The 21,055-nt window shown below is 39.3% G+C and overlaps 1 protein-coding gene across 1 annotated transcript in view; it reads left to right on the top strand.

Moving 5' to 3' along the window:
- Nucleotides 1–21,055, top strand: part of DNAH8 (dynein axonemal heavy chain 8) — a 204,000-nt gene that overhangs the window by 115,306 nt on the left and 67,639 nt on the right. The window contains 7 exon segments of the mRNA XM_042456521.1: nucleotides 2,599–2,708; nucleotides 4,913–5,076; nucleotides 6,321–6,513; nucleotides 8,171–8,293; nucleotides 9,334–9,464; nucleotides 15,033–15,186; nucleotides 20,767–20,931. Of these exon segments, the coding sequence (XP_042312455.1) occupies nucleotides 2,599–2,708; nucleotides 4,913–5,076; nucleotides 6,321–6,513; nucleotides 8,171–8,293; nucleotides 9,334–9,464; nucleotides 15,033–15,186; nucleotides 20,767–20,931 (1,040 nt within the window).

The following is a 21,055-nucleotide window of genomic DNA, read 5'->3' as shown; positions in this document are numbered from 1 at the left end:
TTATTTATATTTCCCGCCTCTCCCTTCAGATCGAGGCAAGATTACATAAGTTAAAATAACAATACAAGTTACAATATACAATAAAATCACAACAATAGTACATTATTACTGAAATACCGACTTGCCACCTGTTTACCATTCTGTTTTCATCAAGAGTAGGGGTCATTCTGGAATTAGATGAAGATCTTCTTCTCAAGATACATTATTAAAATCCAGAGTCATAGTCCGTGGTGTCACTGGAGTTGGTGTCACCCGATGAGGGAACTCATGGAAGGAAGCAACCACATCAGGGCAGAGATCCTGTATAGCAAAGCATAGCATAAAAGCTCTGCCGGAGGAACTAACCTACGTCTCTCCTCTCAACCCTGCTGGACTTATCATTTAGCTGCAGTAATTTCCCCATTGCCATTCTGCAACTAGATACAAACCAATGACATCCACCAGTGGCCTCTGCCTCATGAGGACAATGGCAGACCCTTCTGCAATCTCTCCCACTTTCAACCAGCCACTGAATGTCCATCTGTTGTCTGCAGCCATTAAAAAATAAGTCCTGTGGGGAGGGATGGGCCATTGCAGAGAGAGGAACAGAATACCAACTCCCAAACAAACGCAAAAAGAAAACAAAAAAAAAAAAGATGTCAACCCAGTTCTTTATTACTTTAAAACCTTGGATCAAATCTTAGGAATTATAAGTCTGGACATAATCCACATTTTTAGCTGACAATGCATCTCTTGAAATATTTTTTCCATAAATAATAACTGAGGGCAAATCCAAATGGAGAACAGAACAAAATCTATTTTTCCACTGACAGTGTACAAATTTTGTTGTGCAAGCCAAGTGTCTGCCAAGTCACATGGAGAATATTCATAGCAATGCCACTTGGGAGTGGGGAGACTGTGCAGTTGTACCAGTAGAGTAAAAGGTTTAGAAACATGATGGATCTGCATGGAACACAACTACCTGGAAATGATTTCCCGCAGCTCCTATGTGTGGCTTGTATTGTATGCTGTTATTTATTGATGTATTTAGAATTTTTTAGTATTTTTAAATTCTTCACAAAATCCCCAAAGTAAAGGTTATTGTAAAATTAACAATTTTTCATAAAATAAATAATTTTTAAAGTGCTCATAGGACAGAGATTTTTTTAAAAGCTTTTAAAAATACATGCTTATAAATATAAAATAAAATTGATATGACATAAAACAACAATTAACACCATTCTTTTCAGTTCTGTAACTGTTCAAAAATGCGAGGGAAGACAGGGAAATCATAACTTGCTTCCAAAAGCTTAAAATAATGAAAATATCACAAGTGTGTTCCCAGGAGATGTTCCTAAACTTCAAATATTGATATCAGAAAAGCCTTGTGTTCAACTGCTATATCCTTGTAGTCCAAAGGTAGGGGATGAAGGAAAGAACTCTAAGATCCTATAATACTTCATCTCTGAGAAATTCCACAAAGTATACAGAGTGGCACATCATTTCTTCTGGCAAATCTGAAATTAATATCTTACATGAGCATTGGATTGAAACTTGGGGGACCCAGGTTAAAGTGTCTTTTAGTACCATGAATCTCACCGCATAATCTTGGTCCAGTCACTCTTTCTCACTCAGATCTATCTCACATAACCAGTTTAATTAAACTATAAACTGCTTGGATGTGGATTACAACAATGCCTGCACTGAAGATATGTGCCTTCAGGGTTCAGTAGTGAGAGCAGATAGTTAAGGACATCTGGGCTGTTCTCTATAGTTGTTGTTGTTGTGTGCCATCAAGTTGTTTCCAACTTATGATGACTTTTAAGTGAACCTGTTATGAGGTTTTCTTGGCAGATTTCTTCAGAGGGGGTTTGCCATTGCCATTCCCTGAAACTGAGAGAGTTTGACTTGCCCAAGGATTTTCATGGCAGAGCCAGGATACAAACCCTGGTCTCCATAGTCATAGTCCAACACTCAAACCATTACACCACACTGGCTCCTCTTAATGTCCAACAATAATAAATGAACAGTCTAAACCTCTGTCCTTTATACCTTGTTCTTTAGGTATGGTATGTCTTGAAGCATATTTCTGCTTTATATTACTAGTTTCTTCTGTATAGTTAAATTACAACATCATTCATGTAGTACACACATTACTTTGTATCTGTAAAAAAATCCCTTCTAGAATTGTATTGTATTGTATTGTTCTGTCTCACTTAGAGATCTTTAAACATAGGCTGGATGGCCATCTGTAGGGGATACTTTGTGAGTTCCTGCATGGCAGGGGGTTGGACTGGATGGCCCTTCCAACTCTATGATTCTATGATTCTATCTATTTATAATCAAACCAGCCATTCACTTAAAATCAGTGTTTATAGTTCCATCTGATTGACAAGAGAGATCTATGAACATGGTAAACACACATAAAAATAGATTCAACAAAATGTTTGGTCGTATCTTGCTTCCATAAATTGCTAACTGTTAATTTGCCTAAAGTACAGCTGACCATTCTTGCTCCGGCAGCATACAGTCCTTCCTAAGAAAATATAACCATTCTCATATACTAATTTAAATCATCTTAAGGATTTATCCTTAACACTGTGCTATTGTTTTTTAAAGGAATAATTGGCTGTGGATACTTTCATCCATGTAGAAATTTCAAGCCCGAAATATGTGATATGATCATGAAATTAGTATCAGCAGGAAGAATATTGTGGCAATGGACTAAGGTATAAATAGATTCTCTATTTAGTTTCATTATTTAGAGATGCAACATTTAAAATATCTGCTGTTATTTGTTTTTTATGTAGGGCAGGGATTATAAGGCTTTCACATATTTGTAATCTGAAGCAAAGGTGGCATTGAACTATTTGTGTATTGATTATAGAAATTCCTGCCATGTTAAAAATATCTGAGACTTAATACTTGCAGGTTTTGAGATTTGTTTAATTTTCCACCAATCACATTTTGAAAACATTTTTTTTTTTTTGGCTTCAGAACTTGAATTTGTATTTTGAATGCAAATGCTTTACCACAGAATTCCAGTATGCAAAGGGGTCTTGTAGCACCTTTGAGACTAACTGGCAGAAAGATGCTAGCAGCATCTGAAACAAAGAAGCTGGCCAGTTCATTACAATTGTCACAAGGAGGGCTTGGGTTGGATCTTTCAGCATGGCAGAATAGGGTTAGACTGCATGGGCCCTGAGATCTCTTACAACTCTATCATTCTATGATTCTGTGATCTCCTTTCTGATTCCCAGCCAGCATCACACTACATTCCATTACTCCCACAACCACTCATATGGTTATCCACTCAAACAATAGGAACTCTACATCCTTTGTATGATTATAAGAAAATTGTGTGAAGAGTGGTTTTAGCCTTATTGAGACGAAGTGCTTATATTTTCTTTCAACTCATAAGTGGGTCTGTGCTTAACCGCCTCTTCCCTCTTACCACATACTTTGGCTAGTGTCATCCTTTGCTTCCTTTGCTTAAGTTTCAAACATCTGCAGGGAGCGTACATTAGTGCATACAGCGGTTCCAAGTGATCACGAAGCCTAACTCTGCAGGGCTCCACATTGCACAGAAGGCTTCACACATACCACTGCTCCCACATTTGATCCTTTCTAGTGACATATGTGCTGTGCATATGGATGCCAGGGAGTGGGACTAGTCAAAAGGCATGACATCACAGATGGGATTACTTGGTGCAGTCCCACTCACATATTGGTGGAATCTATGCTGATTCACTTGAACCCCTAGAAAACCCCTAGAAAAACTCAGTGGACTAAGGGCCGGAGCAGATGTACATGAAAGAGAAGTCTGAGTCCAGAAGTGGGTTGTAACATCACTGACAACATGGCCTGCTCCCAGGAGCCAGATTATCCAAGCTTCTTTTTGCTCTGATCCAAAGGACCAGAATGGAGCTTTGGAGTGGCTTCTGGCCACTTTGGAGGTGTGTGGTGTCTAAATGCCACACACCCAAAGCGCCCAGAAGCCTCTTCACCTTGACTGTGTGTTTCACCCTTTAAATGTTCCAGGAACAGGGCAGTTCCCAACATTATGAGTTTCTGACATAAGTTCATTTTAGACTGAAACAAGTTGTTTTCATGGGCCTTGCCAGAGTTTGGGACAGCTATTTTTATGTTTGTTTTATTATATTGTTGGATGTCAAAGGACAGCCTTAAACTTCTTGTTTTTTCAGTCACCTGAATTCATGAAGGAAAAAGTGGGCCCATACTCTGCAGGACATTAATCAAAGGATATGCCAGAACTTTTTCCTTTTTTTTCATGGTGCCTAGCTAACATGGTACTTTGGAATAGATAATTAAATATCAGTCAGTCATTCATAGTCTAGTGTTCTCCACCACACAAAGAAGTGCAGGTCTAACAAAGACATGAATCAAAAGGAAAAGAGAATGGCAATGGGGAAGGAGATCAAGTCCAATAGTTCTTCTCTTCCTCAGAGGCCAGGGCTATGGGCTAAGCATGATGGAGCTTTACCTGTCCCTTTTCTGCCTATGTAGCCAGGGCGAAGGCAGTTGGAATGGAGGGAGGACCATTCTTTTTCTGGGCTAGGCCTGGTGGAGCTTTGCCTGCCCCTTCTCTCCCTCTGTGGTCAGGGCCATGGCAGTTGGAAAGGAGAGGGCATTACTTCACATTTCTCAATCTAGTGAAGGATTTTATGGATTTTTCCTCCCCCTTCCCATATAGCATTTCCTGTTTAAACAGATGTCTCATGGCTAAGAATTCATTTGGCATAATCCTCTTACTTATTGCTATGACAATTTTGCATTGGTTTTACTGGGGGGGGGGAGATGAGAAAACTGGAGATAGCTATAATAAAATATGTGTGTGAACATGTCTCCATTTATGTGGTTTTAAAACAGAACATTATTTAAAAAGGACATTATTTACATATATTTGATTTAGGTGAAGATGTTGCCCACGCCATCTAAATTCCACTATATCTTCAATCTGCGAGACCTTTCCAGAATTTGGCAAGGAATGTTAACAGTCAAATCAGAAGAATGTTCTGATGCCAGTACCCTCTTGTCACTATTTAAACATGAATGCACCAGAGTAATTGCTGACAGGTATTGTGATAACTTTACTGAAGAGTAGAAGCACCAAGATAAGACCCGTCTCCCCCCCGACCTCCCAGCTAGGTCTCATTGTAAAACTCAACCACAGAGATAATCTATAGAGATGATGAGTCCAGAAACAAAGTGACCCAGTTTAAAATAAAATCCTGAGGCCCTTTTACACTCCACAGTTTATAGCACAATGATTCCATTTTCACTGCCATGACAACATCCTATGGAATCCTGGGAACTGTAGTTCATGAGGATGCGTTTAGAATTCTCAACCAAAGCACTCCAGTGTCTCACCATACTTCAAGTCCCAGGATTACAGAGGATGCAGCCAGAAAAGTTAAAGTGGGATCATAGTCAGCAATTTTTTTTTATTAAAAAAAGCACAAGTAGGTCTGCAGCAGTGTCAGTGCATACTAAAGCTGTTTTACAATGCAATGTGGGAAAGATTGGAAGAAACCTTGAAATACTCCTAGATGTGATTGTGATATTAATCTGAAGCCCAACACATTTCTAACTATTATTCTTCCTCAAGGTCCCTTTTCAGCAACAATTTTCAACATCATATCTACCCACTGTTGCAACAGTGAAAGAAGAGAATCAGGCTCTATAACATGTTTTGGGTATCCTTTCATGCATAGACATTATCTCTGTGGCATGACTAGTTGCATTTTTAGTCCTCATTTACTTTCCCTTTTAATCTCACAAAGTAACTGAAAATAAAATTCAGAAAGGTAATTAAATCTATATATCTCAAGGGTCTGCAGTGCAGCAACAAAAATACCAAGAACATACATTGAGAAAGAGGTGCATAGTGGCTTATATTTTAAAATTTTAGGCCATGTGTAATTCATGTATTTGTAATCTTTTCCATTCATACCCAAAGTCTTAAGCAAAATCACCAGCAGTCAGAATTTAACACCATGCACTCCCAGTCCAAGGCATCTTAGGCAGGAGTAAGCAGTTTGAGGAGGAGTCAGGAGGTTTCTTGTAGGAATAAGCAGTCTAACAAGACCTATGATATCCCTTTTTACATATTTTACATATGAATGACTTACGTGAGGGTAAACAGTTATAGGGTCCTTGGTTATTATTTCACTTTGTTTCAGAAAAGTCTGCTTCTAATTCTGATATGCATGCTGGGTTCTCTTGCTGCCCTTTCAGTATAGGAATCATCTAATGCACTGTTGAAAGAGAGACCCTTTTATACTTTTCAAGTAGAACCTTCTATGATCTTTGCTTTTCAGATTTGTCTGTGAAGAAGATGAGGCTTGGTTTGCAAACAGCTTTAATAAAGTAGTTGATGAACACATAGATCCTGATTTACGATCAGATATCGAAGATGAGCCATATTTAGTAGATTTTTTGCGGGATATGCCTGAACCTACTGGTGAAGAACCTGAAGATTATGTCTTTGAGGCACCAAAAATTTATGAACTGGTATGTAATTAATTAGTTGCTTTTTAAGCTCTACTCTGATAGTTATGTAGATAATACTATAAAATAATACTAAAAGTATGTTAAATATGTAGCTGAAATGTGCATGTAAGGACTGCTAAATCTAATATCTTTCTGGCCATTACATATTTGGTATAACTGGGGGGGGGGGGGGGGAACCCCTATGCCGGGGGTGGGCAACCTTTTTGAGCTGGGGGCTGGGTTGCTGTCCCTCAGACAACTGGGGGGCGAAGCCGAAGGTGGAGCTTCCACCCTCCGGGGGCGGGGTCACATGCCGGGGGTTGAGCTTCCCCCCGCCGGGGCGGAGCTGCATGATGGGGGCGGAGCTTCCACCCTCTGGGGGCGGAGCCACATGCCGGGGGTGGAGCTTCCACCCTCCAGGGCGGAGCCGCATGCCAGGGGCGGAGCTTCCACCCTCCAGGGGCCAGGCCTCCTCCTCTTTGCCAGCCCCTGACGGGGCCCCAGGCCCCATCAGAGGCCGGCAAAAAAGCTGGCGGGGGCCGCCAGCGCTGGAGGCCGCCCCCTTTTTGCCGCCGGAGCCCTCCTGGGGGACCCCAGCAATGGCATAGGGCCTCCCAGAGGCCCACTGGCACCGCTGGAGCCCTCCTGGGGGCTCCCGGCGATGGCAGCGGGCCTCCCAGAGGCCCGCTGCTGCCGCCAGAGCCCTGTTCAAGGACTCCAGAGGCCACAGCGGGCCTCCTAGAGGCCGCTGACCATAGCGGTGAAGTCTCGCGCGACCTTTTCTGTGGTCACGCGAGACTTCACTGCTATGTGCGCCGCCATTTCCCCCCCAAAATGGCGGCAAAGTCTTACGCGACCTCGCTGCCATTTTGGGGGGGGGGAAATGGCGGCGCCCATAGCGGTGAAAAGCCGCAATCAGCAGCGGTGGCGGCGGCAGCGGCAGCTGTGGGCTGGATTCAGCCCGCGGGCCGCAGGTTGCCAACCCCTGTCCTATTGCTTGAAGGCCTTGAAAAATAGAACCGGGTGCACTATGGAGTGAAATGTCTTCCAGAAATGGAGGGGTTTCACCGATAAATATCACACTCTCTCTCTCTCTCTCTCTCTCTCTCTCTCACACACACACACACACACACGGCATATCATGAAACACTTTGGAAGAGAGAAGACTATTACAAGATTGCTTTTATTTGTCTTTAGAGATGTTAAGAGAATGTGTTTGTGTGCCTTCAGGTTGCCTGTTGACTTATGATGATCTCATGAATTTCATAAGGTTTTCTCAGGCAAGGAATACTCAGAGGTGATTTAGCCAGTTTCTTCCTCTTAAATTTAGCACACAGTACCTGGTATTCATTGGCAGTTTCCCATCCAAGTATTAACCAGAGCCGACCCTGCTTAGGGTCCTTTCAGCTGAGGTAGAGTCACAGTTGGCGCATCAACCGAAGTTGATACCCAGCATTTCTGGCCGTCACATCCACTTGAGATGACAAACGTAGAGATAGATCCAGAAGTACTCCCAAACCAATTTTAACCTAAATCCAGTTACTGTCTCAAGGAAAGTTGACTTATGGTAATCAGTAGGAACTTAGTAAGTCGTGTTAGTGTATGTTGTACTAATTCCGTAGGTCAATTCTAGTTGAAGCTAGAAATTGGATGAAATGCTTATTTTCTGTCTTTTCAGATTCCAAGCCTTGAATTTTTATCTGACAAATTGCAGTTTTACCAGAGACAATACAATGAAGCAGTTAGAGGTGGATTCCTTGACTTGGTGTTTTTCAAAGATGCTATAACTCATCTTGTTAAGGTTTGTGTGTTCATTTAACAATACAGTAGTTCCAAATTATTAATTGTATTTATTCAGTACATATATGTACTGCCTATTATCAGTGGTTCCAGGAGCATTTACAAAAAAAATAGAAACAAATATGCAACACACATTACAAGCAAAACAAGCCACAGATGGTGAAGTGGTATTAAAAAACAGAGGGTTTAGAATATTATGTTTTCTTTTTAAACGGGCAAATAAGAAGAGTTTTTGACCGGCACCTGCAATTGGTACCCAGAGTATTTATCTGGGCTCCCACTATAGTGGAAAAGATCACCTACTTTCTTGTGAATGCAAACTTCATCTCCTTCAGAGGTGGTATTTGGAAAATAGCATAAGCCAGTGATATTGATGGAGAAAGCACTCCCCTAAGTACTTAAATCACATGTTACTGAGGAGTTGAAACGTAAAAGGCTGTCCTGTAAGCAGGAATTGGAAGCAAATGGACAATCGGTAAAGTTTATATAATCATGTATGTTACAGAAAATCTGTAAATAATAACCTTGGAAGGAAGCAGTTGGTTCATCAGAGAAATATGTAATATTTCCAAGTGCTGTTTGAGTTGTTTCGAAAGTATTAGAATAACTACCATATATACTCATGTATAAGTCAAGGGCAAGTTGTGGGGCCAAAATTATGGATTTTGATATGACCCATGGATAAGTCTAGGATAAAACTTAGACGCATGTAACAAGGGATGTAAAGGATGAAGCAAAGGAAAGCAATGCCAAAGATTTACAAAATTCCAGAAGACATTAACTGCTTCTGCTCACACTAAAGGCTAGATGGATGAGAGTGGGGGGGGGGGGGGGGGTGCTTCCAGGATAGATTATGCTCTTGCCTTTAACCAGGGGATGGTTCCTTTTTAAAATAATAGTTAGAGTACAGTACTTTGGACTCCTTTAAAAAAAAACTAGTCAAGAAGTATCATCAAAATTAGTGTTTATATAATTATTTAACTTTGTATAACTAGCTATGCACAACTATTTTGTCCTGTTTTTTTTTTGTATGTAATGCAGATTTCACGAATAATTCGGACAGCGTGTGGAAATGCTTTACTTGTAGGAGTTGGAGGTTCTGGAAAGCAGAGTCTTTCAAGGCTGGCCTCTTTCATAGCTGGATACAAAATATTCCAGATAACTTTAACTAGGTGAGAAAAAATAATTTTAACTCATTTTTGTCACCTCATTGTGACAATTGCGTATACTGTATATACATTTGTTTATATTACTACAGATAAAATCCATCAAAGTACTTACTTTTGATAATATTGAGGATAATACTAATATCCAAGCATATGCAGAAATTATTTATTCCCCCAGGATATTCCTCTCCCTTTCCAATCAGGGACAAAGAAGGATCCATGTTAATTGTGCATTGAATTTGCTGCAGATTTTATTCCAGCTTTTTAAACAGCTATCCAAGGTTTGTCCTGTTTTGGGGATAAAGTTCAGCACCTTGAATTGCCTCTTAAAATTTCAGAATTAAATACAAAAGTGACTCACTTCACCCATTAGTGGCAGTCTCTGCCATTACATTCCACTATGCCACTGCATTCCACCCCAACACCATATAGTATTCCACTCTTAAAAGCACTCTGAAATGGGGATGGAAATGGTGAGAGAGGAGAAGGAATACAATTATAGTATGAGGCTTTTTACCTTGCTCCTCTCTTCCTTTTAAAAACATATTTTAAAGCAGGCAACATAACCTTTGCAGAACAGTGATGGCCACAAATCTGCTGCCCCAGTATAGCAAACCTTCAAACTTTAAAAATGGGGGTGGAGCATTAAGAAAAAGAAAAACACCTACTCATTTACTTTGTTCTTTGTTCCCATTAACCACCTTCTTTTCCAATTCCTTGCTACCAAATCACAGCTGAACACAATCTGGTAATTTTATTTTGCCTCAGCCTTGATAAAATGAAGAAAAATAGTTGTTCCTGAAATTTAAATTTTAAAGTACTGAATATGGGTTTTCTTACTGTACTAGCCTTCCTATGCAATTTCATTTTATTCTGTGTATATAAGAATAAATACATTTTCTTTCTAAATTACACTTATAGGAACTTATACTTATATGAAGCCTTGATGGCACAGTGCTTAAATGCCTGTACTGCAGCCACTCACTCACAAACCACAATGTTGTGAGTTAAACACCAGCCAGGGACTCTGGGTCAACTCAGCCTGGCATCCTTCAGTCATTAAAATGAATACCCAGCTTGTTAGGGGCAATTAACTTACACTTCGTAAACCGATTAGTACAATGTTAAGTGGTATAGAAATATACTAGCTATTGCTAAGAACTCACTTTGATTTTAAGGCTCATTCTGATATCGTTGGTAGCATCCTTACACTATAATAAGTTATAGCATCCTGTGTTGATTTGCCTGTTAGGATTTGCCTGTTAGACTGGGATTCAGCGTGTATTATGATCTTGAAAAAGTAATTACTGTAGGTTTTCCATAGCACCTATGCAACAATGTAGTGTCTAGTGGCATGTGAAGACTAACACATTTTATTTATATATAGTGGATTCAACTTCATTTCATCAGACACGTGAAGCCAGGGTTTACTCTAAGCTTTTTTTTCTACTACTGAACAAGAAGCCAGAAGGCAAGGATATACCTCTCCCTGGTCCACCCAGCACCATGTGTTATTTTTCATGACCACGCAGTTGATTGTAGAAAGTGATAGAGTCAGCCTCGCTGAGATGTTGATTAAAGATGCAAGTCTCTGAGGTGTAATGGCACTGTGAAACCAACCACAACTGACAAGACATATGTAATAGTGATAGTCATTCCAAAATCCAGTGATGATAAACAGTACTTTCTCAGTGTCTGTGAACTCTGCAGTCATGGTGCAAAGCAAGTGTTGAATTCTGTTGGTCTTCAACAAAATAGTTGGGTCCAAAGCTGCTCATGCATTCTGCTTGATCAAAGTTGGAGAAGTCAGGTAGTTACTATCAATTCTGACACAAGGTTATAGTGAGTGCAGGGTTACCATTTGACTATTATTTTCACTTTTTCAATTTTGGAAACTTTTTTTTCTTCTATTTGCTTTAAGAAATAATCTTCTTTCCTGGCTGAAGCCCTTGTTGCCAAATGTGCAAAAGTTCATTTCCTGCCACACATTTCATTTTCCTGATGCACAAAAATGAGTCTAGTTGCATGTTAGAATAATGAGTGCATGAAGCTCCAGTGAGCAAAAGTGAAAGCTTGTTTCAAATAAAACATGTTAATCTCTATGGTACCACAAAAACTCTTGTTGCTTTTGCTGCAACAAACAATATAGCTACCCTCTTGAAGTTTGTGCACCAGTGGAGATCTTTGGCTTTAGACTATAGTCCAATGATAATCCTACCATAGTAGCATTGACTGCCTATTAATCATTTGGGGATTGTTCAGAATGTAGGTACTCCGGTTTATAGGAAGGAAGTGTATAAAACATTCATATAATTAAAGATCATATGTTTCCTCTTCTAGTCTTATCTGGAGCAATCCACACTTGTAGATTATTCCCTGCATGCCAGCTGTCAGTCCAGGAGTCCCAAATACAATTTCTTTGTCTGATTTGACTGCCAAGTCCACTCCCTTTACTGGCAGTGTCTTTTATTTTTCTGCCTTGCCAGATGATTGTGTTTTCCCTTCACTCACACACAATAAGATAGAGTAGATTGCTACATAGGGAATTCAGATTACTCTGCGGGGAATTCAGAAAACCAGAAAAGCAACACGAGATGGAGAAAGATGTAGCCATTTTATTTTCAGAAAGAAAGTAAGTAAGGAAGAAAGTGTTGGAAACAGGTGCTGAGTCCATCCCTACTGTCTCAGAGGTTGAGACAGTAGTGAAACCAACACTTTTCAGATGACCACTGCCCAGCAAGTCTTTGAAACTCTGATTGCCACAGGGTTTAAAAGAATATTTATTTCTACAAGTGAGAGTGTCTAAAGGGCTTGCAATGTCATCTCCGTCAAAACAAAAGAAATCAGGCAGGAAAGAGCATACCCAGGATGATAAGTCACATAAAAAGGTAAAGAAACATACATTGTCAATTAAAAGGAATAAACTTGAGTTACCGTAGGGGTTAGAGCCAGTTTCATGAAGTGAGATAACAGAGAAAACTTACAACATTGTTTAGGTGGCCATGTTGGATTTGTGAGTTCCAATGTGGGATGTGTGGCAGTGGAGTTGAGATATGAATGGCCAAATAACAAATAGAACAAACAAACAAGCAAACAAAAACAAGCAGGTACACAGCTGTAGGAGGTGACTGGCATCTGTAAGAGAGAACATGCATCAGCAACAAAAGAAAGGAAAAACAGAATATCCAAGGATCCAAGAGATGTGGCCTTCAGTCACAGCATTATTAAAAGCAATGCTAGTGAATATGCAGGGAGTGGAGACCTCCAGATTGCACAACATCACCATCACAGCAGCATGCTTCAGCTGATCTATAGAGCATGGTCAGGGAGGCAGTAAACAAGAAATCAACTCCTCATTTAAAAAGCTAAATGAAATGAAAACAAATGATATAGGCCGTGCTTCAGGCGGTAAAGTAATGACTTCATTGGAGGAATATTTAATGAAATGGTTAAATCAGATGAATTTAATGAATTTATTTCAAAGCAATGAGTTGCTGAGAATGAATTGGCCACTTAATGAATTACCTAATTTAATGAATTCAGCAATAGATGATTTCCAAAGATTAAAGGATTTAATGGGAAATGGAAATAAAGAAACAGAGAAAGCAGTTCCATCACAACAGGGACAGCAAAAAGGGAAATTCATGACAGATAATGAGACAAATAGTGATGGGTCAAGAATAGAGAGCTGTGAGGAATAAAGTAGCAGGAAGAAAAGCAATAAGGCCTATAGCCATTTGGGAAAAGGATATTCAGATTCAGAAAAAATTGTGAAAAGAAATAGGAAAGGAGGAAATAGTACAGCAAGTGATGATAACTTCTCTGGAAATGAGTCAGAAAAAGAAAAAAGTTTTCAAGAGACTATTTGAGATTATTGATTTTAAGAATATTTAGAAAGAGTGTTACAAATGTTAGATTTGTAAAATCTAAATCTAGATCAAAATAGAGATGCTTTGAGAAATGAGGAAGGAAATAAGGATTTTAGAGCAACATGAGTTTTAAAAAATATCTTCTCCAAAAGGGATAGAAACGCCATTACTAGATATGTTTGGAAAACTGGTGGGTTTAAAGTGGGAAACGGCATTAATAGATAACGGCCAAAATGTATCCCGAGTGTGATGGATTATCTGAAGCTTCACCAAGTGGACAGTTTTGTTGCAGTTTTGATTTTGGCTGTGATTGTTCCCAAGGACACAGTTTGGAAAGAAAAAGATGTATGCATGGTGGATTAAATTCTAAAAGAAAGAAAGAAAGAAAGAATAAGATGCAGCAGCAACTCTGGCTGTCAGAGCACCAGCATCTTCTATATGTGCAAGGGATGCAGTGTTTTGAGTACAGGATATATTTGACAACCAAGATTTTAGTATGTGTAGTTTACACAAAACATTAGGTGGGGGGAGTGGATTCAGAACATATCACAGTACATAGCCAATAAAGGACATGACACAGTGACATTTCTGGCAAGAAACATTATAGCTACTACTATAGCCCAAAGTTCCTTATAGTTGCACTACTGGGAGGCAAATTCTAAATCTAGAACTAATCTAGTTTACCATTCAGAGGGTTTTTTTTGTTAGGTACTAAAGCACTGGAAAAATATTAACAGAGGGTAAATATATGTATTTCCAAAAATTAAAATTCTTTAAACATTTTAAAGAAACACACAAGTAATGCCCACATTTCAAAAGAAAAAGACAGGAATTTTTTTTAGAAATAACTACTATTCTTTTCAAGGAGGAAGAGGTAAAGGTAGACAAACAGATTTCAGAAATGGCAGTCCAGCTTTGAGGTTAACAGCACGTGCACTACCATCTTTATAGGTCAGAAAAGACATTACAGACCACAAGATCTAAAACAAGAATTAAGATAGCGGATTCATAACAAACACTTGAACAAAGATGTGCCATTCATGGAACAGAATGATGCTGTCAATCAACAGCATCCATACAAGGATGTGTGCAATGCAACAGGATGGAAGGAACTATCTACGTTTGTAGCAGCCTTTGGGTGAACTGCGCTGCAGTCAGTGTGGTAGACTGAAGAAAACCACACCCACCCTAGAAGTTGAGAGTTTGGGTAAATCCCATGAATGTGGAATGCTCCTCCATGCCATTCAGAGAATGAGAAGTTGCTCCGTCAGTTCATTCTTGGATGGCAGAAGGAGCAATCTACCCCCTCCCATATGTGGCTTCAAAAGGAAAAGTTCAGAGATTAGGTTTTTCAACAGGCGATGTTTTCCAACGAAATGTACAGTGAAGGAAGTGGAGTTAACAGAACAGAAAAAAGAACTTTGGACTTTGAATTTCTGCACCAGTACCAAGCATGCTGGCAATAATCCATGCGAGTGGATTTCTCCTTCTTTATGGTAAGTACCAGCCTCTCATTCTTAGCATTGCACAGCTTACTCCAGAGTGGCATGCTGAGGCTTTGCTGTTGTTAGCATGATTATTTCTGTAGACATAATCTCACTCTAAGTTAGATCTACACAATCTTGCCACTTAACTAAAATTTGTAGGTGATGGATTGATCTACACTGCATGTTAACCTTGATTTTTTCCCTCCGCACACTCTCAGATCATACAATGTGAGCAATTTGACAGATGACCTCAAGCTTTTATATCGAGTGGCTGGTGCTGAAGGAAAGGGAATTACATTTATTTTCACAGACAATGAAATAAAAGATGAGGCATTTCTGGAATATCTTAATAATTTGCTTTCTTCTGGAGAGGTTAGTTTCAGATCAATACAGTCTTTAAAAATTACGTTATCACTAGATTGTTATTTTATCTCTCTGTCCCCAAGGCAGATAGGTTACAGCTTAGAAACACATGCAGAAAAAAGATTAACATAAACTTTCAGTTCAGAAATAAACTGTAATTCCTATCTTTGCATGCTTTGTTCACCATTGATTTTTGTAGTGATGTATGATGTAGGCAAGTAACTAGCCACAAATGTACAGAATCTGGGCCTTGCCTCTCCATCCCTTGCAATGGTGACTGCTGAGGGAGACTGCCATTTACCCTCCTGGAAGGAAGGGAAAAGAAGTGGAAGCATAATGATACTCAGCTTTGTGCCCTGGTGGTGCAGTGATTAAATGCAAGTACTGCAGCCACTCACTTGCAAACCACAAGGTTGTTAGCTCAATACCAGCCAGGGGCTCAGGGTTGACTCAGCCTGTCATCCTTCCCAGGTTGCTAAAATGAGTACCTAGCTTGTTGGGGGCAATTAGCTTACGCATTGTAAACTGCTTAGGCAGTGCTTAAGTACACTGATAAGCAGTATAGAAATGTACTTGCTATTTGCTTGTGACACTGGTGAAAGGGCTGTGGAGCAAGTGGATATTTAACCCAGCTCCACCTCCCCTTGCATCTTCTTTGGTCATTGCGTGGAGCATCCATTTTCTTTGGTGGTTAGTGCAACCTCCAGCTGGTTATTTTTGCATCTTGGTTACAAATTTGGCCTCCCCTTTGACCTTCACAGGGGAAGAATATTCTGCCTACTTTGTTCTGATGGTACAGTGGGCTCCCTCTATCCATGGATTCAACCATCTATGTCTTGGAGCAAACACTGATTTTTGCCATTTTATATAGTGGTCACCATTTTACCACACCTCTGAATTTAACGGGACTTGATCATCCACAGATTTTGGTTTGCAGAGGAAGTCCTGGAATGAAACCCCAGCAGATACCAAGGGCCCACTGTACTTATGGGACAGTTGGTTCAGGATAGTGCATTGAACTAATTGGTTTAATTGGTTTTGATACTTTAAGTGTCACAAGGGAGCAGATATTGTTTAACTTGTCTAATTGAAATGAAATGAAATTCTTTATTTTGGTCAAAGGCCAGCATCAATATAAAATATAACATTAAAAATAAAATAGTACACATAAAATGATTGCTTGAGATAAAAATCTGCCAACTAGAAATGTAAATAATTCATTTCCGTTACATTTAAGATAGATTCATTTAAAATAAAATAAAATAAATAAAATTACCCTTTATGGGTTTCCGCCCTTGAGATAGAAATAATAAAGGTAGATTAGCAATATCAGATTTTTATCACAAACTAGTGTTCAGTAACTACCCAAAGCCTAAGGGTTATTTAACACAGTTCGAATGTAAGCAACATCTACTAGCTATACTGTACTCAATAAATTTCCATCAACTTACCATGGCGGACATAAAACAGGTAGAATATATCTTTTATATTAATTATACTCGAGCATGGGCAGTAATTAATTTTACTAACCAAGACACTGTCAACACAATTTGGACTTACAAGAATACTTTAGCAAAATGTGGAATCTTAGTTGCAAGATTCTTCGAAAATGTAGCTCCTCCTCAGAAATTAGTTACTCAATGCAAATTAATTCAGAATAACCAAACCCCCAACAAAAAGATTTATTCACAAAATCTAATAGAGCTGGGAACAACCAAAAGCATTCACTTTGACGAAATAAAGAACTCCAGACCAACAAACCTATTCTTAAATGACAAAATTCACTTTGATAAAGATGAAAAAATGTTAATCAGTTCTTTCTGTGTCCTGTGGCACAAGAAGAAATAATGTCAAGATTAGACCTTTTGAAACTTCACTTAACCAGACTTCACTGTGAGAAAAACAAGACTCTAACAAACCCGGAAGAACACAAAATCATAGATATCTCCATTCCTTCTGAATATGAAAAAGACCCAAAATTGAGTGAATACTTATGTGCTATAAATGGGATACCCAGACCCACTTCAAGTGAGACTCAGTCAAGAGGCACTGAAAACCTTCCTCCAGCCAATGCAAGTAGGAAGGATCCTCCTACATGGCTGGAAATGAGATTTCTAGAAGAAAATGAACTGGGACCTCCAGAAAGACAACCACCTCTACTTGCCTGCCAACCAAATCTAACCAAACCCACCCAAAATTGTTTGGTGATTTCAAATGTCAGCAGGCCAAATTTTGACCTTGAAGCCATTAGCCATGCGGAAGACCCAGAAGAAACTTCTGGAAAACCCCATCTAACTTACTCCAAAGAGCAGAATACCTCGAAACTGACAAACATTACAAAAGGGTATCCCAAAATAATACATCATAAAACGCAAAACAAAATTTTACAAACTAAGACTGAGATACTACATCCTCAATATCCCCTTAAGAATCCTCAAGATCTATTCTTACAACCATGACAAAAAAAAGGATTGCCAAAAATTTCACCAAGATAAACAACGTCTAACACTCCTTTCATGGGACGTAGCTGGCTGGCATCGCAAAGCAGGAGACCCTGACCTTCTGGACTTTATAGCAAACTATGATATTATATTGATGCAGGAGACCTGGCTAATAAAGAATCTGTCGCTGAATGGATTCTCTGCATACTCTCTTGATGCAGAACCCAGTCTCTGTGGAGGTCGCCCAAAAGGTGGCTTAGCTATCCTGATTTCCACCAGCATTCGTACCAGTACTGTATTGTTAAACAAACTCCTTTACTTTGCTTAGCAACAGCCTTGGTTATCAATTTCTGGTTATTTAGCTTACTGTTAATAAATGTTTATCTCCCTCCATCAAAACACCAACAACAAATCAAAAACAATTGGACAAAGTTAGAAGAATACGTCTCCGACTTAACAACTTTATATCCAAAAGCCTACATTCTTATTGCAGGAGACCTAAATGCCAGAATAGGCCAAACAGATGAATCTCTGTACTCCCAGTTCAAACAAAACCCACCAGAACCAGATGCTGCCCACTATATTCCAACAAGGCAGTCAGAAGACAAAGGATGCAACCGTGCTGGCCTTCACTTACTGCAGCTAGTAAACAAACTCGATTTAGTCATCTTAAATGGGAGTGTCGCAGGGGATAGATCTGGCGAGTACACCTTTGTATCTGGAACAGGAGCTTCAACAATTGACTGTTTCATAGCTTCATATAGCCTATTAAACACTATTTCTAGTTGCTATGTGAGCAAACGTTTAGAGAGCGACCACTTACCTCTAGTACTAAAACTTAACATTGATACTCAGGACATCTTCGCAGAGTGTATCCAAATGTTAAACCTTGATACTGAACAAAGGTTTACTAGAATAAAATGGTCAACCCAACTAAATAAAAAACCAACACTATTACAGTCTGAAAGCAGTCTACGCCAACAAGAAGATCTGATGACAGCAGACTCACCTGCATTAGTCTTCACCTTGTATCAAGAACTAATCTTGAACCTGCAAGAATGCCTGAAACCCTCTGGTACGCTAAAAGTTTATACTAAAAAATCTAAGCCCTGGTTTGACCATGAATGTATTGCCATGAAAAAAGCCCTAATAAAACAATATCAGCACTACAGAGAACTAAATCTTCTCACATTACCACCTGAATGGTTTGTGTTAAGAAAGAACTACAAGAAATTAATCAAAACTAAAAAAGATCAGGAAATAAGATCCACATGGCAAATTTTAATAAATGCATCAAAGATGAAAGACTCGGCTACTTTTTGGCAAGTGGTCTTGAACGCCTGGCCAAAAACAACATCAAATATGGATTATTTCGTTCCTCTCAATTGCTGGGAAACGTATTTCAGTACCATCTTTACTCCAGGGGAGATCTATCAAACAACATCTGAACTAGACATAAGAAATTTACCAAACTGACCTCCAGTTACTGCTAAAAGAGTACATCTTCTGATTTCCAAATTAAAAACAAGCAAAGCTCCTGGTTGTGATAACATCCCTCCTGAACTACTAAAAACAAATACAGATTGGTGGGCTCTTGTTCTCGCAAGTTTGTTTACATGGATTGATAGAACAACACACATCCCAGAGGATTGGGGTTTAGCTATTATTATTCCAATTTATAAAAAAGGTGAGAGAACTGACCCGGCAAATTAACGACCTATCAGCTTGTTAAGTATTATCAGCAAATTATATGCTTCATATTTGCATGAAAAGCTCCAGGACTGGATAGAGCAAGAAAACATTCTTGCTGACGAGCAAGCTGGATTTAGAACAGGTCGAAGCACAGTTGGCCACGGACTTATTCTGCAACATTTCTCAGAAAAGTGTGCACCAGTTAATGAAGGTCTTCATATTGCATTCATAGACTTCAAACTTGTCTAATTGACATTTAATTGACTTAACTTATCCCTTCATGATAACTGTCATCTTTCAGCCTGCAAAAGAGTGAACAGGCAGGCCCAGCTCCTTCAGAGCTAATGTGAAGAAGAAGAGCCCTCCCTCCAGTCCATCTGCCTTGGTCCAGGCCTCAGAGGGAGAGAATAACCACTGGGCCTCATCCCCTTTCCCACTATCATTCCCTTCTCCTTTTGTGTCACGTCTTTTAGATTGTAAGCCTGAGGGCAGGGAACCGTCTAATTAAAAATAATAATTGTAAGCCGCTCTGATAACCTTTAGGGCTGAAGGGTGGGGTATAAATACCATAACAACAACAACAACAATAATAATAACTCAATGTGTTAACTTAATGTATTTTGGCAGGCTAGTGGGGGGAAGGGAGTCCTCAGGCGGTCATCAGTGTATACCCGCATGCCTCTTTTGGTGAAATAGGCAGCCGCCTAGGGTGGCAAAGTTTAGGGGTGGCTTGGCAGCTTTTTTGTATAATTTTTTTGGCTTTTTGACTAATTATCAGTACTATGACGAGAGATTGGAACCTAAGTTTTATGTCATGTTTAGCTTTAACAAACGAAACAGAGGAAATCAAGGGGTGAAAATAATTGTGAGGGGCGACAGGGGTGCCAAAATATTTCTCGCCTAGGGTGGCAAAATACCTAGACCTGGCCCTGGTTAAGAGCATTCCCCTTATCTTCTGCTCTGCCAAATCGCCTGTGCCAGAGTTTTTCTTTAAAATACTCCAATGAATTAGAGCACATCTGTTCAAATCGGGGAAGAAATTAGCCTTTTCTGTACGTAACAAGAGCAACAATGAAGATCCAGGAGGAACCAATTCTTCCCCTCCTCCATGCCAGCTCTGAAAAGAGCCACGGGCTACTTCCATGGACAACTGTGGCACAAGAAATCTATGGCTTTAAAGCAAGAAGAAATACTTATTTTCAGTGATGTTTGCTCTTAAAATTCTAGTAACAAACTATTAAAAAGCCTCTTTTTAAATGAGCATTTCCTGCTTGTTTTAAAGGGGAATTTCTGATTTGGCCATAGTGGACAGTTTATGAGAGGCTGAAAGGCATAAAAATGGTTCTGGGGGTGTTTCTACTGAGGCCTAACCAGAAGAAATATATGGGAACACAGAGTTGTAATTTGCAAACTGTTGTTACATGGATGTTAATTTTCCTTTTGCTTTTCCAATAAGATTTCGAATTTATTCCCTCGAGATGAAATGGATGAAATAACTCAAAGCCTGATACCTGTAATGAAAAAAGAGCTACCAAGAGTGCCTCCTACTTTTGATAATCTTTATGAATATTTTATAACACGATCAAGGAAAAATCTTCATGTTGTCCTCTGCTTTTCTCCAGTGAGTTACCTGTAAAAGCATCTCGGCTTACATGGGACATATTATGAGTTCTTTTCTTTGTCTCGTTGAAGGTTAATGAGGCATTCTAAGAATGTATAAATAAATGGTATTATTTTCTTCTTCT

Source organism: Sceloporus undulatus, chromosome 1 (genome assembly GCF_019175285.1).
Source record: "Sceloporus undulatus isolate JIND9_A2432 ecotype Alabama chromosome 1, SceUnd_v1.1, whole genome shotgun sequence".
Taxonomy (NCBI): domain Eukaryota; kingdom Metazoa; phylum Chordata; class Lepidosauria; order Squamata; family Phrynosomatidae; genus Sceloporus; species Sceloporus undulatus.
This window is presented reverse-complemented; position numbering and strand designations above follow the sequence as displayed.